Source organism: Lagenorhynchus albirostris, chromosome 7 (genome assembly GCF_949774975.1).
Source record: "Lagenorhynchus albirostris chromosome 7, mLagAlb1.1, whole genome shotgun sequence".
NCBI lineage: Eukaryota > Metazoa > Chordata > Mammalia > Artiodactyla > Delphinidae > Lagenorhynchus > Lagenorhynchus albirostris.
Window position 1 is genome coordinate 82,156,267 of NC_083101.1, and position 26,164 is coordinate 82,182,430.

Sequence of the window (26,164 nt, forward strand, 5' to 3'; positions counted from 1 at the left end):
TAACCCAAGATCATTTTAAAAAATAAGAGCATCAAGCATTTAAAAAAAGGCAAATGTGAATCCATGCCATTACTAAAAAACTTTTTCTGCAAGAGGTGGAAGGTTTGATCCTCGATATGTGAAAACTGTACATATTTTTTTAAATGTCATTTCAAGGTACTATACTTGTCATACAACTTCGGAACTGAAAGAAGCATTAAGCCATTTATCTACCTAGTTCAACTTTTGTTAGCTTCAGACTACTCTTTTCCCAAAAAAAACCTCCCAAAGAACCTCAGTGTAAAAACTGATAAAAGAAAACTATTGATAGTTTTAGCTGATGCAGAAGATTCTTAACCACTGGGCTTGCTCCCAGGCCCAGGCCTTTTTGTGCGCATTTAGAACAGTTAGGAAATCACTAATGCAATCTGATCCCTTCATTTTACAAACAAGAAAATTGTATTCAGGGGGTTAGCTTATGATCAACAACTAGCTAATCCTCTCCAGAGTCAATTATGTGGTGGTCGGATCAGGTATACATACAGTACATTTCTTTCATTATTGAAAAGAAATGTGTCACTTACTGACCACTTATTATATGTAAATGTAAGCTAAACAAGTACATCTGTATTTCCAACTACTACTCCCTTAATACCTACAACTACAGAAATAAGCTATACAAGTTTTTGTTTTCATTGTTAAAGTGACTTAATGTTTAATTCTATCATTTTATTTAAAACTACCCTGGGGGGAAGGAAGTTTTTAAAAAATCCTTAAAAAAAAATGACTAAAGATACTTACCTAAACCAAAAGGGTTGCTAGTGGCAGAACCAGATGTGGAGTTACTATTAGGAGCTGATGATGCAGTAGCATTGCTTCCACTGGTGTTTGTTTGCTGAGCTGAATGATCCTGAGGCCTAGGAAAAATAATTATATCATGGTATAAACACCGGAGCTAATTATTTCAAAAGAACCTCTGGAACTCCAATATGCAGAAATAAAGTTTAAGTTTTCAGAACAACTCAAATTATCATAGAGTAAATACCCTGAAATAACTAAGCACTAGGAACACAAATATAAAGAAACATAGTGAAACCCCACAAAATCCAAACTATATTTCAACTGCCCTTCCTGAAGTATACTGTCATAAATATTTTATTACTTTCAATCATACTGATTATGTAAGAGAGGGAGACAGGTCACCTCACAGAAGAGAATCAATGACTGGTCACAATCACAAAGCTTGACTATATAAGCTACTTTTTATCTACTCCTTTCTAAGTTCTTGAGGGTTGGGGGGGGCACTTTTACTCAGAAACTAAAACAGTTAAAAGTAAAAAATAAAGAGAGACTTCACCAAAAGAAGGCTGAGAAATCAATACAAGTAATAACTGATTATTACTTAATATCCTTAAGTAAAAAATAAGGAGAGTTTATTGGAAACCCATTCCATGTGACACCAGTTAAGAGTTCTGAATCTCATTTCATCTGAATGATGATAAAATACCATATCTAAATAAGTCTAAGGGAGCTCTAGGAGCTCTTTCACTAAGTATAAAATAATTTTAAGTGAAAAGAAAATATACCAATTTGATTGGAGATATTTTTACTTAGTGGTACACAAATAAAGGTATCTCTTAAAAACTGAATGGTGCCTTAGATTTAATGAAACATGGTTACTAATTTGTGGTTTGCCAAGAAGATGAGTCACCCCTGATCTCTGTCCAAAAATCTCTCTAAACAAAAAACATAGCTAAAAACATTAATTTGCTTGTTTGTAATTCAAATAATAACTCAATAATGATAAACCTTCTAAAATATCAGATGTGTAAGCATTAGCATTACTGAATCATTAAAACATTTGCTATCTACGTGAGCAGCAAATAAATGAATTTTAATCCATTTACATATTAATGATAAAAAGCCATTTAAAGCCAAGACTGGTTATTTTTAAGAGAGAAATGTAAACATTTATTCATGGTTTAAAGTTGAATGTCTTCTAAAAACATACCTGTTTTGCGTTTTGATGACAAGGTGAACAGTAAGTCCATCGTGAATTCCATGCTGACTCAAAGTATCTTGATCTTTTAAAATTTTTCCAGCAAATATCAACACAAGTTGGTCGGTATGGGATTTAAAACGTTTAGAGATTTCTTCCTTGAACTAAATATGATAAAATAAATATGTATTACGGATGTTTGCGTAACATCATCTAGTCTGGTTTCTAGAAAAGTACCTCAAAAGAAGCCCCCACAGATACTGCTACAGATACTGTTACAGATACTGCAACAATTCAAATATAAAGACATAGTCTTTCTGTGTCCGTATCTTGATCTTAGTGGGAAATGAGTGTTACCACCTCACTCATCTCTAATGCAAACATTTTATTACAGGTGTACATATCCTATATTCAATCTTCTGCTAAGATCCAATAATTCACTTCTTTGTCATAGCCTTATTCTTTTTATATCAATGGTGCTAAACGTAGTTCAAGCCACACATAGCTCTTACCAGGTTTACAATAATCTTTTCCTCAGATTTCCATCTCAAATCCTGCTCCTTTCTAGTTCAATATAAAGAAAGCCGATTATACTGACTTTATGCCCCACCTCTTTCATTGAACATTTATTAACAAGCAGTATCATGCAGATGCAAAGATAGAAAGCAAAAATCTTTCCCTGAAGGCGAGCAGTCAGTAAACCACAAAGTACAGAGGAAGCACAAAGGGTAGTTAGAGAAAGTTTTCCAGTGAAAACTAATTAGAAAGTAGCCAGGAAAACCTGAAGAAAGGCTTCCCAGGGACAAGAATAAAATGCAAAAACAGAGAATAGAAAAGAGTGTCATACTATAAGAAAGGCTTACTTATTCTACACTAGATCAGTTTCTCAAACCTTCATCAAAATCATCTGTATACTTAGGTTTTTTTACTCCACTGTCAAAGTCAGGAAACCTCAGGGTGGTAAAGAAATTCAAAGAATCACATCTTACCCCAATGCCCTACAGAAGTGGCTCTCGATAGATGATAGCATTATCGCCAAGACAATGTTTTGGAAATAAAAGGGGATATTTTTGGTTGTCACAGTAAGTGGAAAGACACAGTAAATGATATCTAACATTTTCTTGCAGGGGCAGGAGGGGAGATGAAGAGGAATACAAATATAAAGCAAGACAGGCCATATGTCAATCACGGTTGAAAATGAGAGGTACACAAAAGTTCATCACATTCTACCTTTGTGTATAAATGAAATTTTCCATAATCAAGTTACAACATTCAATGTAACCAACTGGTTTTTTAAAAAATCATATAGATAATGTGAAATTATACTGCAGTAAATATTCTGGACCTTTTCCATATGACTTTCCTTCATTTGAAAATATACGATAGAAAACCATAATTCAAAAAAAACACATGCATCCCAATGTTCACAGCAGCACTATTTACAACAGCCAGGACATGGAAGCAACCTAAATGTCCATCAACAGAGGAATGGATAAAGAAGATCTGGTACATATATACAACAAAATATTACTCAACTATAAGGAGGAATGAAATTGGGTCATTTATAGAGACATGGACAGACCTAAAAAGCATCATACAGAGTGAAGTAAGTCAGAAAAAGAAAAGCAAATATAATGACACATATACATGGAATCTAGAAAAATGGTACAGATGATCTTATTTGCAAAGCAGAAATAGAGACACAGACATAGAGAACAAATGTATGGGGGAAAGGGGTGGGGTGGGAGGAACTGGGAGACGGATTGACACATATACATTATTGATACTATGTATAAAATAGACAATTGATAAGAACATACTGTACAGCACAGGGAACTCTACCTAATGCACTGTGGTAACCTAAATGGGAGGGAAGTCCAAAAGGGAGGGGATATCTTTATGTGTATAGCTGATTCATTTGTTGTGCAGTGGAGGCTAACACATTATAAAGCAACCATACTCCAATAAAAACTAATTTAAAAAGAAAGGAAATAAATATAACCCTTTTACCTAAGGTAAGCAACTTCCAACAAGAAAAATATTTTTAAAGTACCATTAGCACAATATTCTATATAAAGAAGTAAGTCAAACCATGATTTAACCATTCTCCTATTATTAAACATCTCATTCTCCCTTTGGCAGCTATTAGAAATAGTCATAAGGTAACGAGCAGAACACATGTTTTTATAAGGATTGAATGAGAATGTATGTAAAATTCAAGCATCAGTCACATACATGGTGGTCAATAAATAGAAGCTACTACAATGCCAGCTCTTTTAATCCTCAGTAACTGAAGAAGATGATTTTTTTTTTTTTTTTTTTTTTTGCGGTATGTAGGCCTCTCACTGTTGTGGCCTCTCCCGTTGCGGCTCCGGACGCGCAGGCTCAGCGGCCATGGCTCACGGGCGCAGCCGCTCCACGGCATGTGGGATCCTCCCGGACCGGGGCACGAACCGGCGTCCCCTGCATCAGCAGGCGGACTCTCAACCACTGCGCCATCAGGGAAGCCCTGAAGAAGATGACTTTTAATCCTATTTCAGATATAGAAACAGAGAGGTTCAATATGTCCCCCTCCCCTCACAGTGACACAGCTAATAAACTGCTAGGTTAAGCTTGAAATCTAGGTCTGACTTCAAGAACATCAAAACATTTTCATATGTAAAATGAGGTTAATCTAAGTTTGTGTTTCTTAACCTTAAACTAAGAAATCCTTTTCAGAATCCTTGATACACCTCATGTCATTCCAAAATATATAATTTAATTGTTTAACATACAATTATATAGCATTTTAGCACATTTTGGGACTTGAAGGTAAGATGCCAGATTGATGACACACATCTCTTACATCCTTTCAAATGCCCACTGAAACAACAATGAAAGATTTCTTCATGCTTTATAGAGATATAACTAACTCACATATACAATTCACCCATTTAAGGTGTACAATGGTTTTTAGTATATTCACAGATACGTGCAACCATCACCAGTCAATTTTGAAATTTTCATCTTCTCAAAAAGAAACCAGTACCCTTTAGCTATCACCTCCCTATTCTCCCATCACTCCAAACCATAAGAAACCACTAATCAGGGAGTTCCCTGGTGGTCCAGTGGTTAGGGCTAGGCACTTTCACTGCCAGGGCCCCAGGTTCAATCCCTGGTTGGGGAACTAAGATTCTGCAAGCCACGTGGCACGGCCAAAAAAAAAAAAGTGACTCCACAGATACCAATTTAACAAAAAAAGAAACAGCTCACTGATCTACTTTCCGTCAAATAGATTTGCCTATTCTGGACATTTCACAATAAGTGAAATCATATAATATGCAATGTTTGCAAGGTACATCCATGTCATGGTATATATCAATACTTCATCCCTTTTTATGGCCAAACAACATTCTATTGTATGAATATACAACATTTTGTTTATTCATTCATCAACTGATGGGCATGGGGGCTGTTTCCACCTTTGGGCTACTATGAATAATGTTGCTATAAACATTCATGTACAAGTTTTTCTGTGGACATGTTTTCATTTCTCTTGGGTATATACCTAGATGTGGAATTAAATTACTGGGTCATATGGTAACTCTTGATTTAATCATTTGAGGAACCACCAAAGTGTTATCCAAAGTGGCTAATGGCTATACCATTGTACAATCCTACCAGCAATGTATAAGGGTTCTAATCTCTCCATGCCTTCACCAATATTTATTACCTGACTGGTATTTTTAATAGCCATCCTAGTAGATGTGCAGTAGTTTTGATTTGCATTCCCCTGATGGCTAACAATGTTGAGCATCTTTTCATGTGCTTATTTATATATCTTCTTTGGAGAACTTTATTAACATCCTTTGTCATTTTTTAATTGGGTTATTTGCCTTCCTATTATTGAGTTGTAAAAATTCCTTATATATTCTACGTACAAGTCTTATCAGACATACGATCTGCACAAAGAAATTTTTAAAGCAGAAACTCATACAACAGAACAAATTGAGACCTTTTGGTCTTAACTGGAACAAAGTTTTCAACCCAGACTTTGGACCCAGTGGACCCAAGAGAACTGAATCCTGAACTGGCAATTCCTGGAAGACTCGACATGGTACCACCAGAGGCTGAGGATAAGGTATAAGGTGAGAGGTGCCTAAGGGCTAAAATAACGGGATTTGGAAGTCTAAGAAGCAGACACATCTTCATTGCACACTAAGTAAGCAACTGTCCCTCCCCAAACCCAACAAAAGACTAGATTTTTTTTTTCTCTCTGGAAGGGGAACGGAGGGTCTCTGAACTAAAGAACACACCAGACACATTAAGAACAGACATAAAACACTAAAAACAGAAGATTAAGTAAACAGAGACATACCAGATACTGAGCCTTTCCCCCTTCACCTCACACCTATCAAACAGAATGCTGGCATCTGGACCTTCAACATCCAAGCAGAAAGACTGTAATATATAGTGTCTCCAAGGAGAATCTAACCAGGCTAAAATAAAAGAACTTAGAGATAAAGATCTAAGAGTTTTCCCCAGTTAGTCACCCTAAAGCAGCGGTTCCTAAAGTGAATGGAGGTCTCTATCTGCCCTGGGAAGCATTTGGCAATGTCTAAGGACATTTCTGGTTGTCACAACAGGGCTTAAGTACCACTGGTGGGTAGAGACTGAAGATGCTGAACATCCTACAATGCACAGGACAGCCCCAACAACAAAGAATTTTCCAACTCAAAATGTAATCAATAACAAGATTGAGAAACTGCTGTACTTCTCAAAGTGTTGTCCCCAGGTGAGCAACATTCACCATTCTCAGGTTAACTTGGTAGAAATGCAAATTCTCAGGCCCCAACCAAATCAGAAACTCTGAGGATAGGGCCCAGTAATCTATGGCTTAACAAGCTTCCCAGGTGATTCTGATGGACACTACTAAGAACCACTGCCTGCTCTAGGTCTAATAAATTTCCCCCAGATTTGTAGGCAACAAAGGAATAGGTTAAGAGACATTAAAAGGATACAGCTACTAAAGCCAACAAAAAAGGTGTCCTTAACAAATAAATTGCTATGGGGAAAAAGCAGAGGGGAACCTATAGATGAAATGATACTTTTAAGTACACAAGGGACACTCAACCAAGGTAAGACCATAAACTGGGCCATAAAAACAAACCTTGGAAATTTTAAATAATTGAGCCATGTAAGTATATTCCTTGACAATAATGGAATTACACTAGAAATCAATAACAGAAAGATATCTGGAAAACTCCCAAATTAAACAAAATACTTCTAAATAATTCATGGGTCAAAAAGAAAGTCTTGAGGAGCAATTAGAAAATATTTTCAACTGAACAAAAATGAAGTTACAATATGTCAAAATTTCTGAGATGCAGCTAAAGCAATGCCTAGGAAAATTTATAGTATTAAAGGCTTAAATTTAAGAACGATCACAAATCAGTAATCTAAGTTTCAACCTTTAGAAATTAGACACAAAGCAAATGAAACCCAACAAAAAATAAAAATAAGAGCAGAAATCAAAATAAAAACAGAAAAATAAGAGAAAAATCTTTTAAAATATTAGTAAAATTGATTAACCTCTAGATAGAATGGCCAAGAAAAAAACAGAGAAGACATAGACTAGCAATATCAGGAACAACAGAAGGAAATGACTACAGACCTCACAGATTTTATTAACAGAATAAGGAAAACTACATGCAAGTATTTGACAACTTGGATGAAATGGACCAATTTCTTGAAAGATTCAAGCTGCCAGAACTCATTCACTCTCTTCTGAAAACAGAAGAGGAAACACTGCTCAATTTACTTTGTGAGGCCAATATTACCCTGATACCAAAACCAGAAAAGAAAACTAGGGACCAATATCCTTCATGAACACAGATGAAGAAATCCTCTGTAAAATACTAGCAAACAAATCCAGCAATTATAGAACAAGAGTAATTCTTCATTACCAAGTTAGGTTTATCCTAGAAATGTGCCGCTAAGTAAGTCAACATTTGAAAAATCAATAATTCACCACACTGACAAAAGAAAATCCACACCGTCTTATCAATCGATAGTAAAAAAGCATTTGAAACTATTCATTCATGACAAAAGTCCCAGGGAATCAGGAATAAAAGGTAACTACCCAGATCTGATAAAGCGCATCTACAAAATATCTACAATTTGGTGTAGTAATGGTGAACAACTGAATGCTTTCCCTCTAAGATCAGTAACAAAACAAGGATGTCTGCTCTTTATTCACTCTATTCAACAGCATATTAAAAATATCAGCCAATGCAACAAGGCAGGAAAAAGAAATAAAAGCATACTTGCCAGAAAAGGAAAAATAGGATACTTATCAGTCCCTTGCAATGTGTGAGCTTTATTTGGATCCCACTTGAAAAAAAAATCTTTTGCGAGAGAATGAGAAGACAAGCCAGACTGGGAGAAAATATTTGGAAATGACACATCTGATAAAAGACTGTTACCCAAAGTATACAAAGAACTCTTAAAACTCAACAAGAAACTGAACAACTGAATTAAAAAATGGGCAAAAAATTTTAACAGATATCTCATCAAAGAAGATATACAGATGGCAAATAAGCATATCTGTAAAGATGCTCTGCATCATAGGCCATTAGGGGAATTGCCAATTAAAATAAGGAGACTGCGCTATACAACTACTAGGATGGCCAAACCAAAACAGATAACACTACCAAACGCTGCAATGATATGGAACAACAGGAACTCTCATTCACTGCTGATAGGAATACAAAATGGTATAGTCACTCTGGAAGACAGTTTAGCAATTTCTTACAAAACTAAACATACTCTTACCATTCGATCCAGCAATCACCCTCTCCTTGGTATTTACCCAAAGGAATTGAGAACTTATGTCCAGACAAAACCTGCACACAGATGTATATAGCAGCTTTATTCATTAATGTTAAAACTTGGAAGCAACCAAGAAATTCTTCTACAGGTGAATGGATAAATAAACCTTGGTACATCCAGACAATGGGATATTATTCAGCAATAAAAAGAAATGAGCTGTCAAACCATGAAAAGAACCATAGAGAAACCTTAAATGCATACTACTAAGTCAAATAAGCCAATCTAAAAGGTTACGTACTGTATAATTCCAACTAGATGACATTCTGGAAAGAACAAAACTATAGAGACAGTAAATGGATCAGTGGTTGCCAGGAGTTAGGTTAAAGGTAGAGCACATACACTATACATTTGTCAAAACACCAAGAGTGAATCTTAAACTATGAACTTTGAGTGATAATGATGTGTCAATAGAGGTCCATTAATTGTAACAAATGTACCACTCTGGAGCAGGATGTCGATGGTGGGGGAGGTTAAAGTAGGAGGAGCAGGGAGTATGGGAACTCTGTACTTTCTGCTCAATTGGCTGTAAATCTAAAACTGCTCAAAAAAGTAAAGTATTTTTTAAAAGTTAAAACTACATAATAATAAATCCATGCCAACATTACACTTAAAAAATCATTTTGAAACAATGGGGAAATTCTGGACTGGTGAAATTAAGACATTATTAATTGGTAAAGCAGGATAATATATTGCATTTTTTAAAGAGATCCTTAGCTTTTAGAGATACATGCTGAAATATTAAAGGATGAAGTGATATAAGGCATGAAAGATGCATCAAAATAATGCGGTATGTAGAGGGGCCTTAAGGGAAAGTACACCTGAAACAAGACTGGCTCCAAAATTAATTGTCAAAGCTGGGTGAAGGATTCATGATGGAGCTAACTTACGATTATCTCTACTTCTGTATATTTGAAATTATCCATGATTTAAAAATTAAGAAAAGGGCTTCCCTGGTGGCGCAGTGGTTGAGAGTCCGCCTGCCAATGCAGGGGACACGGGTTCGTGCCCCGGTCCGGGAAGATCCCACATGCCGCGGAGCGGCTGGGCCCGTGAGCCATGGCCGCTGAGCCTGCGCGTCCAGAGCCTGTGCTCCACAACGGGAGAGGCCACAACAATGAGAGGCCCGAGTACCACACACACACAAGAAAAAAACAATTAAGAAAAAAATTATAAAGAGGGAAGATTAACTGCCAAACTAAAATTTTATACCCAGTGCAAAATCCCTCAAAATGAAATCAAAATAGACATTTTCAGACGCACAAAAACAGAGCATTTGTTACCCAGCATATACAGACTACAGGAAATGTTCCTCAGACAGAAGAAAACGATCCTCTCCTAGATGAAGGAATAAAAAAATAGAAAGAATAAATTGAAATAAAAACCGACTTTATAAAGCATCAGTAACAATGTCTTGTGTTGGAAGGAAGAAAAGAGAGGAAAGAAGGAAGGAAGGAAGATCAAGTGTAGTCCACAGGCAGGTGAACAGTGTTCAACTGTTCTAAGGTTCTTGAATTAACTGGAAAGTACAAGTACTTACTGATTTAGACATTTTATAAGATGCATATAGTAATCTCTAGGATAACTACTAAAAGAATAGTTTAAGCAGCATGCATCTACCAACCTAATAAAAGGGGCAACTGGGAAAAAGGGGGGGGGAACAATTGGAATAATACAGAACAATACAAAACAAAGAGAAAAAAGCAACATAGGAGACAGGAAAAACAGAAATCAAATAGTATAATGGTAAACGTAAACCAAATGTATCAGTGATTACATAAGAGACTATGTGTTAAAAAGATAAAATTGCCGAACTGGATTTAAAAACCCAACTTCATGCTGCTTAAAAAAGATATACACATAAACTACTAAGGAAAAGAAATACTGAAAATAAAAAGAATGAATAAAGATAGTCCATGTAAAAATTAACCAAATAAAGTTAATGAGGCTACTCTAATTGACAAAGCAAACTTTTTTCTTACACTGAAGTGTAGTTTATTTACAGTGTTGTGTTAATTACTGCTGTACAACAAAGTGACTCAGTTATACATATATATACATTCTTTTTCATATTCTTTTCCATTATGGTTTATCACACGATATTGAATATAGTTCCCTGGAAAAAGCAAACTTTAATACAAAAGCAACTAGGACATTTCAACATTATAAAGTGTTCAACTCACAAGAAGATAAAACTTTAAGTGTATATGTACATAATATAGCTTCAAAATACATAAAGCAAAAATCAAATTGAACTACAGAGAAAAACAGACTAATCCAAAAGTACAGTAAGATATTTTAGCATATTTACCTCAGTAACTGATAGAATAAAATAGGGCAAAAAAAAAAAAGATATAAAAGCTTTGAACAACAAAATTAACTGATGACCCAACTGGCATGTATAGAACACTGTACCCAACAACTACAGAATAAGTGTTCTTTTTAAATACATTTACAAACATATACTGGGCCATAAAGTAAGTCGACATATTTCAAAAATTTTAAATCATATGGAGTATGTACTTTAACTACATGCAAATTAAACAGTACCTTGCAATTAAACAGTACCAAAAAGATGAATCAATAAAATATTAGTTCAATTGGAAAAGATTTCCTAAACAGGACACAAAAAGATTTAGCCATAAAAAAGGCACAATAAATTAAACTATCATTAATAGAGTAAAAAGATAAGCAACAGAGAAAAAATATCTACAATACCAAAAACCAACAGAGAGCTTGAATCCAGATTTTATACATAAAGCATGAAAATCAGCAAGACACAACCCAACTGAAAACTAGTCAATAGACTGAAATAGGAACTTCACAAAAATGAAATCTAAATGGCCAATAATACAAACAAAGGGGACTCATCCTAATTAACAACATCAGGTAACTTTAAAACCAGTGACACACCCACCAAACAGTCCAGTATAAAGACTGTTACAGGGACTTCCCTGGTGGTCCAGTGGTTAAAAATCCACTTTCCAATGCAGGGGATGAGGGTTCGATCCCTGGTGGGGAAACTAAGATCCCACATGCCGCAGGGCAACTAAGCCCGCACGCCATAACTACAGAGCCCACACGCTCTGGAGCCCGTTGGCCACAACTAGAGAAGCCCAGGTGCCGCAACAAAAGATCCCATGTGCTGCAACGAAGACCTGATGCAGCCTAAATAAATAAAGTGGTTGTACTATTTAAAAAGACTGTTACAGACTGTTGCAGAGGATTTGGAGCAACTGGAATCCACATATATTGCAAACAGAAGTATAAATTCACATATTTCAGAAAAACATTTCACAGTAGAAGCTGAATTTATGCTTATTGTATGACTCAACGATTCCACTTCTGGGATTTTATCTAACGAATTATGTGTTCACAGGTACACCAAAAGACAAGTTCAAGGAAGTTCAAACTTTATTACCCCAAAACTTAAAACAACCCAAACCTTCAACTGTAGAACAAATTGTGATATATTCAATAGACTGTTACACATGATGATAACACATGAACTACAACCATATGTCACCATGGATCAATGTAGAGCAAAAGCAGCCAATCACAAATGACAATAAACTACGTTATTTCATTAACATAAGTTATCATTAACATAAGTTAAAAGAGAGGAAAGGGGCAAAAACCATAGTGTCAAAAGTGAGAAAAGTTGTAGTTAAGAGGAGGTGGTGATTGTAAGGGATCACAAGTGACATCTGGGAAGTTGATAATATTCTGCTTCTAACTTTTGTGCTAATAAATGAAGCTGTACATTTATGTGTGCATTCTTCTGTACTATACTTAAAATAGGTTTAAAAGTTGATTGTGAATGCCCTACACATAAGAAACAGCAGAAAGTCGAAACGTAAATGACCAACCTTCCTGAGCATCCAATTTCAAGTGACTCAACTAGCCAGAAAGCTATCATATACCTTGTCTTGGGTAAGTCATCAGAAGCAAATTGGGATGAAGATACCCTAGTTTTAAGAGTCACAGATGTAGAAAACAAACTTATGGTTTCCAGGGGGTAAAGGGGGAGGGATAAATTGAGACATTGAGATTGGCATATACACACTACTATAAATGAAATAGATAGCCAATAAGAACCTACTGTATAGCACAGGTAACTCTACTCAATACTCTGTAATGACCTATATGGGAAAAGAATGTAAAAAAAGAGTGGATATACGTATATGTATAACTGATTCACTTTGCTGTACACCTGAAACACAACATTGGAAATAACTATACTCCAATAAAAATTTAAAAATAAATAAATAAAATTTGTCTTGGGGGGGGGGAAGATACCTTAGTTTTAGGTAGCAGACCAGAGTGGCTATAAGGTGTAAATCACAGCAGGGATGATCACCCAAGAGTAAGAGACGGTCATCCATGAACATCATTATCTAGCATCAAATGCTTATAGAACAGTTGTGAATACTTTAGTTGAGCCCTTAGTAATATTTAAGGGCTGGAATCCTACTAGCCATGAGTTGTCAGTGTTAGGAAGGATAGGTGGGCTTTCTGGACAGACTAGGGGCTTCTCTATGGTATCCTAGATGCAAAAGAGTAAAATCCTAAGGCACACAGTTCAAAAAGCATTTACATTCATTGCTAACTTAGCAGCTACACTGTGCCTGGAACCACACCCCCACATCATCTCATTCAATCCTCACAACAAAATCTCAAGAAACCAAAGTCCTTAACAAGACCCCTAAGAAATAATTTCCTCCTACAGAATCACAGCATTGTTGAAAATTAGAATCACTGATACTAGGATCCTCTAGCCTCATGGAACTCTTGGTTCTGAGGGGCACCTAAGGCAATTCAAAAGTATGAGTTTATAGCACTTCATGGTGAAAGTTGGAGAGCATTATGACAGATAGGGTACAGCTATACTTCTAGTACCATACAAAGGGAAACTGTATAATCTGACTACTTATTATAATCTAATTGTTATACAAATAAATTTTACATTTCAAACAACTGATGTCAAACAATTTAGGTATTAGAACTACTCCCAAATAGACTAATGTAATATTCATTTACTCTGAGTAAGTTATCCAAAGCTTGAAACAAACTTACAAAACCCAAGGATTATGACGCTCAGCTGCCTGCCACTCCACTAGAAACAAAAATGAATAAATCTTAGTTTTTAACTGTACCATATCAAAGAGATATGCTATACTTTTCCAAATAAGCTGTATTTTATAAAATTTTAATCCAAATATGATCAACTTAAACAATGTTATGTGTTTGTAGAAGAGCCAAAAATCCTGCACATACTTCATATATCCTTAAACTTCTATTCTGCACTCTAAAAAAAGGCAGAGGAAATAGCTTACAGTGGCTTCAAATTTTCCAAAATTTGATCTCTAACATTTGAACTTTACTTCTATGTCTGTTTTACCTACTACACTTTTATTGAATACTACAACAAAAAATCAGAAACTAAGTAATATTGACTTAGGAAAAAAAACAATTAGCAATCTTAAAACTTCTCAAAGCAGCTTTAGACAGAGGCAGTCCACAAACACTATTCGTCTGCAGAAACATAAAACTTATTTGCAACAAATGCCTGAGTCTGAGTAACCTTAAAGTACCCTCATTAAAAAACATTGCATAGGGGCTTCCCTGGTGGCGCAGTGGGTAAGAATCTGCCTGCCAATGCAGGGGACACGGGTTCGAGCCCTGGTCAGCGAAGACCCTACATGCCACGGAGCAACGAAGCCTGTGTGCCACAACTACTGAGCCTGTGCTCTAGAGCCCATGAGCCACAACTACTGAAGCCCACAAGCCTAGAGCCCGTGCTCCGCAACAAGAGAAGCCACCGCAATGAGAAGTCCACGCACCCCAATGAAGAGTAGCCTCCGCTCACCACAACTAAAGAAAGGCCTGCACACGGCAACAAAGACCCAACGCAGCCAAAAATAAATTTTAAAAATATATATTAAAAAAAAAACCATTGCATAAATCTTACACAAAGATGTTGGGTATAAGATAAACAAGAGACATAAGCAGCTATATGAGAAAAGGGCACCTCTTATAAATATAAAACTGAACACTCAGTCAAAAATGTTATAGTGAATTATCAATAAAAATGTAATTTCTAGGAGTTTCTATGACCTAAATCTAACATCCACAAACTAAATGCTTCACTTACACAAGCTCGCATTCTTCCTTCTACTACAAAAAAATTAAGACTCAATTCACTGGCAAACAAAAGCGTACAGGAGGAAAGAAACCAATAAAACTAAAGTATATAAACTCTGAGCCAGGTACTTTTACATATTATCTCACGAAATCCTCCAAACAATCTAGTGAAGCAGATATTACATCACATGTTAAAAATGTGGCCTGTGCACTAGTCCCCTCCACCAGGAAGCCTACACAACCCACTGAACCAACCATAGCCACTGGGGACAGACATTAAAAACAACGGGAACTACGAACCTGCAGCCTACAAAAAGGAGACCCCAAACACAGTAAGATAAGCAAAATGAGAAGACAGAAAAACACACAGCAGATGAAGGAGAAAGATAAAAACGCACCAGACCTAACAAATGAAGAGGAAATAGGTAGTCTACCTGGAAAAGAATTCAGAATAATGATAGTAAAGATGATCCAAAATCTTGGAAATAGAATAGACAAAATGCAAGAAACATTTAACAAGGACCTAGAACTAAAGATGAACCAAACAATGATGAACAACACAATAAATGAAATGAAAAATACTCTAGATGGGATCAATAGCAGAATAACTGAGGCAGAAGAACGGATAAGTGACCTGGAAGATAAAATAGTGGAAATAACTACTGCAGAGCAGAATGAAGCAAAAAGTATGAAAAGAACTGAGGACAGTCTCAGAGACCTCTGGGACAACATTAAACGCACCAACATTCAAATTATAGGGTTTCCAAAAGAAGAAGAGAAAAAGGGACTAAGAAAATATTTGAAGAGACTATAGCTGAAAACTTCCCTAATGTGGGAAAGGAAATAGTTAATCAAGTCCAGGAAGCACAGGGAGTCCCATACAGGATAAATCCAAGGAGAAATACGCCAAGACACATATTAATCAAACTGTCAAAAATTAAATACAAAGAAAGCATATTAAAAGCAGCAAGGGAAAAACAACAAATAACACACAAGGGAATCCCCATAAGGTTAACAGCTGATCTTGCAGCAGAAACTCTGCAAGCCAGAAGGGAGTGGCAGGACATACTGAAAGTGATGAAGGAGAAAAACCTGCAACCAAGATTACTCTACCCAGCAAGGATCTCATTCAGATTTGATGGAGAAATTAAAACCTTTACAGACAAGCAAAAGCTGAGAGAGTTCAGCACCACCAATCCAGCTTTACAATAAATGCTAAAGGAACTTCTCTAGGCAGGAAACACAAGAGAAGGAAAAGACCTATAATAACGAACCCAAAACAATTTAGAAAATGGGAATAGGAACATACATATCAATAATTACCTTAAATGTAAATGGACTAAATGCTCCCACCAAAAGACACAGATTGGCTGAATGGATACAAAAACAAGACCCAAATATATGCTGTCTACAAGAGATCCACTTCAGACCTAGAGACAAATACAGACTGAAAGTAGGGGATGGAAAAAGATATTCCATGCAAATGGAAACCAAAAGAAAGCTGGAGTAGCAATTCTCATATCAGACAAAATAGACTTTAAAATAAAGACTATTAGAAGAGACAAAGAAAGACACTACATAATGATCAAGGGATCGATCCAAGAAGATATAACAATTGTAAATATTTATGCACCCAATATAGGAGCACCTCAATACATAAGGCAAATACTAACAGCCATAAAAGGGGAAATCGACAGTAACACATTCATAGTAGGGGACTTTAACACCCCACTTTCACCAATGGACAGATCATCCAAAATGAAAATAAATAAGGAAACACAAGCTTTAAATGATACATTAAACAAGATGGACATAATTGATATTTATAGGACACTCTATCCAAAAACAACAGAATACACATGTGTCTCAAGTGCTCATGGAACATTTTCCAGGATAGATCATATCTTGGGTCACAAATCAAGCCTTGGTAAATTTAAGAAAACTGAAATTGTATCAAGTATCTTTTCCAACCACAACGCCATGAGACTAGATATCAATTACAGGAAAAGATCTATAAAAAATACAAACACATGGAGGCTAAACAATACACTACTTAATAACGAAGTGATCACTGAAGAAATCAAAGAGGAAATCAAAAAATACCTAGAAACAAATGACAATGGAGACACGACGACCCAAAACCTATGGGATGCAGCAAAAGCAGTTCTAAGAGAGTAGTTTATAGCAATACAAGCCCACCTTAAGAAACAGGAAACATCTCAAATAAACAACCTAACCTTGCACCTAAAGCAATTAGAGAAAGAAGACAAAGTTAGCAGAAGGAAAGTTATCATAAAAATCAGATCAGAAATAAATGGAAAAGAAATGAAGGAAACAAGAGCAAAGATCAATAAAACTAAAAGCTGGTTCTTTAAGAAGATAAACAAAATAGATAAACCATCAGCCAGACTCATCAAGAAAAAAAGGGAGAAGACTCAAATCAATAGAATTAGAAATGAAAAAGGAGAAGTAACAACTGACACTGCAGAAATACAAAACATCATGAGAGATTACTACAAGCAACTCTATGCCAACAAAATGGACAACCTGGAAGAAATGGACAAATTCTTAGAAATGCACAACCTGCCAAGACTGAACCAGGAAGAAATTGAAAATATGAACAGACCAATCACAAGCACTGAAATTGAAACTGTGATTAAAAATCTTCCAACAAACAAAAGCCCAGGACCAGATGGCTTCACAGGCAAATTCTATCAAACATTTAGAGAAGAGCTAACACCTATCCTTCTCAAACTCTTCCAAAATATAGCAGAGGGAGGAACACTCCCAAATTCACTCTACGAGGCCACCATCACCTTGATACCAAAACCAGACAAGGATGTCACAAAGAAAGAAAAATACAGGCCAATATCACTGATGAACATAGATGCAAAAATCCTCAACAGAATACTACCAAACAGAATCCAAGAGCACATGAAAAGAATCATACACCATGATCAAGTAGGGTTTATTCCAGGAATGCAAGGATTCTTCAATATATGCAAATCAATCAACGTGATACACCATATTAACAAATTGAAGGAGAAAAACCATATGATCATCTCAATAGATGCAGAGAAAGCTTTTGACAAAATTCAACACCAATTTATGATAAAAACCCTCCAGATAGTAGCCATAGAGGGAACTTTCCTCAACATAATAAAGGCCATATATGACAAACCCACAGCCAACATCGTCCTCAATGGTGAAAAACTGAAAGCATTTCCACTAAGATCAGGAACAAGACAAGGATGCCCACTCTCACCAGTCTTATTCAATATAGTTTTGGAAGTTTTAGCCACAGCAATCAGAGAAGAAAAGGAAATAAAAGGAATCGAAATCGGAAGAGAAGTAAAGCTGTCACTGTTTGCAGATGACATGATACTATACATAGAGAATCCTAAAGATGCTACCAGAAAACTACTAAAGCTAATCAATGAATTTGGTAAAGTAGCAGGATACAAAATTAATGCACAGAAGTCTCTTGCATTCCTACACACTAATGATGAAAAATCTGAAAGTGAAATCAGGAAAACATTCCCATTTACCACTGCAACAAAAAGAATAAAATATCTAGGAATAAACCTACCTAAGGAGACAAAAGACCTGTATGCAGAAAATTATAAGACAGTGATGAAAGAAATTAAAGATGATACAAATAGATGGAGAGATATACCATGTTCTTGGATTGGAAGAATCAACATTGTGAAAATGACTATACTACCCAAAGCAATCTATAGATTCAATGCAATCCCTATCAAACTACCACTGGCATTTTTCACAGAACTAGAACAAAAAATTTCACAATTTGTATGGAAACACAAAAGACCCCAAATAGCCAAAGCAATCTTGAGAACGAGAAACGGAGCTGGAGGAATCAGGCTCCCTGACTTCAGACTATATTACAAAGCTACAGTAATCAAGGTAGTATGGTACTGGCAGAAAAACAGAAAGACAGATCAATGGAACAGGATAGAAAGCCCAGAGATAAACCCACGCACATATGGTCACCTTATATTTGATAAAGGAGGCAGGAATGTACAGTGGAGAAAGGACAGCCTCTTCGATAAGTGGTGCTGGGAAAATTGGACAGGTACATGTAAAAGTATGAGATTAGATCACTCCCTAACACCATACACAAAAATAAACTCAAAATGGATTAAAGACCTAAATGTAAGGCCAGAAACTATCAAACTCTTAGAGGAAAACATAGGCAGAACACTCTATGACATAAATCACAGCAAGATCCTTTTTGACCCACCTCCTAGAGAAATGGAAATAAAAATAAACACATGGGACCTAATGAAACTTAAAAGCTTTTGCACAGCAAAGGAAACCATAAACAAGACCAAAAGACAACCCTCAGAATGGGAGAAAATATTTGCAAATGAAGCAACTGACAAAGGATTAATCTGCAAAATTTACAAGCAGCTCATGCAGCTGAATAACAAAAAAACAAACAACCCAATCCAAAAATGGGCAGAAGACCTAAATAGTCATTTCTCCAAAGAAGATATAGAGATTGCCAACAAACACATGAAAGAATGCTCAACATCATTAATCATTAGAGAAATGCAAATCAAAACTACAATGAGATATCATCTCACACTGGTCAGAATGGCCATCATCAAAAAATCTAGAAACAATAAATGCTGGAGAAGGTGTGGAGAAAAGGGAACACTCTTGCACTGCTGGTGGGAATGTGAATTGGTACAGCCACTATGGAGAACAGTATGGAGTTTTCTTTAAAAACTACAAATAGAACTACCATAAAACTCAGCAATCCCACTACTGGGCATATACCCTGAGAAAACCATAATTCAAAAAGAGTCATGTACCAAAATGTTCATTGCAGCTCTATTTACGACAGCCCGGAGATGGAGACAACCTAACTGCCCATCATCGGATGAATGGATAAAGAAGATGTGGCACATATATACAATGGAATATTACTCAGCCATAAAAAGAAACGAAATTGAGCTATTTGTAATGAGGTGGATAGACCTAGAGTCTGTCATACAGAGTGAAGTAAGTCAGAAAGAAAGACAAATACCGTATGCTAACACATATATATGGAATTTAAGAAAAAAAAATGTCATGAAGAACCTAGGGGTAAGACAGGAGTAAAGACACAGACCTACTGCAGAATGGACTTGAAGATATGGGGAGGGGGAAGGGTGAGCTGTGACAAAGCGAGAGAGAGGCATGGATATATATACACTAGGAAAGGTAAGGTAGATAGCTAGTGGGAAGCAGCCGCATAGCACAGGGATATCAGCTCAGTGCTTTGTGACCGCCTGGAGGGGTGGGATGGAGAGGGAGACGCAAGAGGGAAGAGATATGGGAATATATGTATAACTGATTCACTTTGTTATAAAGCAGAAACTAACACACCATTGTAAAGCAATTATATCCCAATAAAGATGTTAAGAAAAAAAAAAATATGTGAGGCTCAGAGGTGTCAAGCGCCTTGCCCAAAGTCAGATCTCTCAAATTCCAAGGTTCATGCTCTCTCCAAAATGCAGACCACATTTCAATGTTAATAATGACAACACCCTTTCCCCACTTCTCAAAATATTAATATAAAAACACAAATAATCATAAATAGTGGAATGAGTTAGCTCTACACATGCCAATATGGAAAGACTGCAAAGATACAAATAAAAAGAGTAAGGAAAAAGTGTGGGTAATAATCCATCTGCTTAACAGGAATAAACAGAAAATTATATATGGGTAAATAGAGAAACACTTCTCCGGACCGAATCAGATAGATAGATACACATTTAGAGTAACTTTTTTTGAACGGGTCCCCTTATTTCATACTTTTCTACATCATTTGAACTTCCTAAAGTAACAGCATGCATAATGTATTTCATTTTCTTTGCAGTCTGTATTTTAAAAACAAATAAAGCCATATCCTTTATAAAAACTGGGGAGAGCTTTAAAGCCTATACAAAATTTATCAAAAACATTTTACTAGTCTAGAAATCTGTATAGAAGCTGCTTAATCAATAAACCAAGCAGTCTGTGTTGTCATATCTACAGAACATCAAACTAACTCAGAATGGCATGAAGTTACCTGGAACAAACCAGAGTTCATATCTTCTTATAATGAAAGTATTTGCAAAATAGAGGCGCATATATATACATTTTATTTATGCTTATAATAAATGGAATTTGTTCGGTATGTTAACTCAGTAATATTTGCATCAAACAGATTTGAAGATAGCAACTTTAGTCTCTTAATAAATTCCCAATCCTAATTTTAATGGGATTTTCTTTTTAAGCTGCTCAGATACAAAAACAACTAAAATAATGCCTTTAGACATTTGATTAAACCACGAATAAACGTCGCATTTTTCTAAGTAAATCACATTGTTAAATTAGTCCCAACTAAGTACAAAATACTGCAAATAAATCTTTAAAACACTATTTGTTCATTCACTCAAAAAATATTTGCATTACTCAATGTGTGCCAAGTGCAATACTAGGTAGGTACAATGGGATTAAGAGGTAAGCAAAACACCCCTACCTTTGTAAATTCTGACAGTATGGGGTGGAGAGGAAAAAGTCCATATAATCACAAAATGGTATCAAGAGATTATAGTCATTGATCTAATTTAGACTGGTGAGTCCAATCAACCTTTAATGAACTGACATTTAAATAAACCCAAAGGCTGAAAAGCCAACCAGAGGAAAGTCAAGGCAGCTTGGAGCAGTGGTTAGGTGTGGGCTCCAAAGTTAGTCACTGGATTTCAATCTAGGCTGCACTATTTAACAGGCGTATAAATTTAATCACATTACTAATCTGAGTTCCGGTTTCTTCACTTTAAAAAAGAGGAAACAATAGTACTTTCATCATAAAGTGAAACTTAAAAAAAATAACAATAATGCAGTATGCCTTGATAAGCCTGGAATAAGTACTGTTATGTTACTGTCATTAGCAGCATTGGCAAAAGCTCAGAAAGGGAAAGAGCTAGTGATAGTTGGAGGGAAAGACTTAAAAATGGCTGAAATGCAGTGAATAAAGGGGGAGAGGTAAGTAGGGAATGAAGCATGAAGACTTTATTAGCTATGCTATCTAATTCGGAAGTCTCTAACCAAATGTGGTTATTGAGCATTTGAAATGTGGCTAGTCCAAATTGAGATGTGCTGTGTGTGTAAAATACACACCAGATCTTGAATGCCTAGTATGAAAAAAAAAGTAAAATATCTCAATTTTTAAAGTATCAATTACATGTTGAAATGATACTTAAGATATACTAGGTTAAATAAAACATTTAACATTACTATACCCAAATGATAGAAACAACCCAGTGACACTGACAGCTGAATGGATACACAAAGTGGGTATATACGTACAATGGTATACACATACAATGGAGCATCATTCAACCTTAAAGAGGAAGGATATTCTGTCACATGCTACAACATGGGTGAAACTTGAGGACACTACGCTAAGTGAAAGTCAGTCACAAAAGGACAAATACTATGATTCCACTCTTATGAGAAACCTATAGTAGTCAAATTCATAGAGACCAAAAGTAGAATGGTTGTTGCCAGAGGCTGGCAGGAGGAGATAATGGGGAACTATTGTTTAACAGGTACAGGGTTTCAGTTTTTCAAGGTGAACAGAGTTCTGGAGATGGATGGTGGTGATGGTTGCACAAGAATATGAATGTATTTAATGTCACTGAACTGTACACTCAAAAATGGTTAAGATGGTAAATTTTATGTTCTAAATATTCTAATAAAAATTAATTTTATTTTTGAAGTGGCTGAGAGAACTTAAATTACATATGTAGCTTGCATTATCTCTATTGGTCACACTGTTAAACTTAAGTCATGGCAAATTTTCCAATGAGAAGGGTTTTGAGGAAGTGTGACAAAATCGAGATCCAGTAAGCCCTAATGCCCTAAAGGCAGGGGTCAGCAAACTTTCTGTAAAGGGACAGATAGTAATGCTTTCAGCTCTGTGGGCCACATGGTCTGTCCTGAAAGCAAAGATAATAGAGACGTGCATGGGCATGGTGGATTTGGCCCACTCTAGTTTGCTGACACCTGCCTTAAGACACCCACTGTAAGCAATGGCTCCTACCAGCTAGACTGCTGAATTTTCAGGAATTGTGTAAGCCAGTTTAGAATCAGTAGCCTAAAATCTTCCATGGTGAGAGGTATTTACAAATGGAAATCAGCAAACACTACAGTAAATCAGTGCTGTTTTTTCCCAAAGAACTAGTTGATAAAACATTTAGCAGCACACCCTACTTTATGTAAAGAATTAACTTCTCGGGCTTCCCTGGTGGCGCAGTGGATGAGAGTCTGCCTGCCGATGCAGGGGACACGAGTTCGTGTCCCGTCCGGGAAGATCCCACATGCTGCGGAGAGGCTGGGCCCGTGAGCCATGGCCACTGAGCCTGCACGTCCATAGCCTGTGCTCCGCAACCGGAGAGGCCACAACAGTGATAGGCCTGCACACCGCAAAAAAAAAAGAATTAACTTCTCTCCTATGCATTTAAAAGTATATTAGCTGGAAAAAGTGACAGTCATTCAAATCCCTGCTGTGCTCTGTGGTTCAGATGAAGATCCTCTGTTAAGAAAGGCTATTTTAGGGCTTCCCTGGTGGCACAGTGGTTGAGAGTCCGCCTGCCGATGCAGGGGACACGGGTTCGTGCCCCGGTGCGGGAGGATCCCACATGCCGCGGAGCGGCTGGGCCCGTGAGCCATGGCTGCTGAGCCTGCACGTCCGGAGACTGTGCTCCGCAACAGGAGAGGCCACAACAGTGAGAGGCCCGCGTACCGCAAAAAAAGAAAAGAAAAAAAAAGAAAGGCTATTCTAGAAGAATTGTTCCAGTAACCAGAAGCGAGAGTGAACACCCTGCGGCAGTCAAGAGTGGTGAGCTAAGGGGAGAGCAGTTTAAAACGAAGCCGTGAGAGGAGGGCTAGAAACCAATGAGATTATGTACACACTCAGCCATCCAAATCCACAAATGCAGAGGGCGACTGTGGAACTTGAGCATTTGTGGGTTTTGGTATCCACAGTGGGTCCTGGAACCAATCCCTGGCAGGTAGCGAGGGACAACTGTACTGCATTCAGTAATGACTAAACAACTGGTAGTAATTATTAATTACACATTATCATGCATATGACAGATTCATTTGTAAACAAATATTTACTGAACACATACTATGTGCTAAGCTCTGGTAACACAATAGTGAACAATCACAAATCCTCTCTAGCAAAAAAAAAGCATTAATCAAATAATCACATATAGACTTTAAATTGTAATAAATTATGACCAAAAACAGGGTGCTGTGAGAAAGTACAATGGGGAATCCCAACCAACTCTGGAAAATCAGGGATACTTCTTTGAGAAAGTGACCTTTGCACTGAGAACGGGCAAAGAGTAGGAGGCGTTCCAGGTAGCAAAAACAAACTGCACAAAACTCCTGAGGCAGGAAAAAAAATGTGATTAACAGGTCAAGGAACTAAGAAGTCAATAAAGCAAGAGCCAAGGAGGAAAGATGGTGTCAGAATGGAGACACAGGATAGAATCTTATCTCACAGGGCCTCATGGCCACATTACATAAGTCCAAGATCAATGGGGAGCTGTTAGTTTTATGTAGAGAATAAAATGATCTGATTACTATTTTTCAGAGATTGCTCTAGGAATTAATGGGGGAGACTGACCAGTAGGCTACCACAGTTTCTAGGCAAGAAATAACAGTAATTTATTGAAGTCAATCCTCAATCTTTTTTTTTAATTAATTTATGTATTTATTTGTGGCGCCTTGGTCTTCACTGCTGCGCGCGGGCTTTCTCTAGTTGCAGCGAGCAGGGGCTACTCTTCGTTGCGGTGCGTGGGCTTCTCATTGAGTTGGCTCCTCTTGTTATGGAGCACAGCTCCAGGCGCGCGGGCTTCAGTAGTTGTGGCACGCCAGTCTCAGCAGTTGTGGCTCACGGGCTTAGTTGCTCCATGGCATGTGGGACCTTCCCAGACCAGGGCTTGAACCCGCAGCCCCTACATTGGCAGGTGGACTCCCAACAACCACTGCGCCATTAGGGAAGCCCAATCCTCAATCTTGTAAGTATCTACGTAATCTATTAAATACTCCATTGCAGCAATTTTTGGCCTCAGGACACAACTCTTACAAATTTGAAACCCCAGAGTTTTTGTTTATGTAGGTTATATCTATTGATATACTAGATATTAAAACTGAGAAATCTTTTAAAAATTCATTCAAGATAACAAACTCATTACATTAAATACCTTTTTTATGAAAAATAGCTATTTTCCTAGTTTGAGGAATAGCACTGTTTTAAATTTTTGCACATCACTTTAGTCTCATAATAGAAGACAATTGGATTTTCACATCTAAAAGATTCTGAAAAAGGACGCTGCTTGTTTGTGATAAAATTAGAGTGAAAAACACAAATAACCTCTCAGAACTATCATGAAACTAATTTTGATCTTATGATCCTCCGAGAAGGGCCCTGGTGACCCCCCAGACCATATTAAGAACTGCTGCTTGAGCAACAGGAAGCCAAGCAATCACAGTAAGGTACTTCACAGCAATTAGGAAGACTACGATCAAAGACAGACCAATAACAAGTGTTATACACAATGGAAAGTGATTGGAATCCTCATGCACTTCTGGTGGGAATAAAAATTGGTACAGCCACTTTGGAAAATAGTTTGGCAGTCCCTCAAAAAGGTAAACACAGAGCTATCACATGACCCAGTAATTCAACTCACAGGCATATGCTCAAGAAATATGAAAACATATGGCCACAAAAAACTTGTATAAGTATTCACATAGGCGTTATTCATAATGGTCAAGAAGTAGAAACAACCCAAATGTCCCTAAACTAATTGAAAAATAAAATGTAACATATATATCCATACATGGGAATATTATTCAGCAATAAAAAGGTGGTACTGATACATGCTACAACATGGATAAATATTGAAAACATTATGCAAAGAAACAAGCCAAAAGTTTTCAAAATCTGGTGTGTATTTTACCCCTACAGCACATTTCAAATCAGTCTAGCCACATTTTAAGTGTTCAACAGTCAGATGTGGCTGGTGGCACCACTGTGGACAAGAGTTCTAGATCTACCCTATAAAGTATAATTTTAAATGATGTTTGTGATGATGACACTGACGCAAT

The 26,164-nt window shown here is 36.7% G+C and overlaps 1 protein-coding gene across 2 annotated transcripts in view; it reads right to left on the bottom strand.

Annotated features, from left to right (window-relative positions):
• The window catches only part of UBQLN1 (ubiquilin 1), a 48,530-nt gene that overhangs the window by 18,384 nt on the left and 3,982 nt on the right, over window positions 1-26,164 (bottom strand). For both annotated transcript variants that reach the window (XM_060155301.1, XM_060155300.1), the window contains exons 2-3: window positions 1,991-2,142; window positions 781-896 (exon numbers count right to left, since the gene is read on the bottom strand). In XM_060155301.1, the coding sequence (XP_060011284.1) occupies window positions 781-896; window positions 1,991-2,142 (268 nt within the window). The remainder of the gene's footprint in view (window positions 1-780; window positions 897-1,990; window positions 2,143-26,164) is intronic.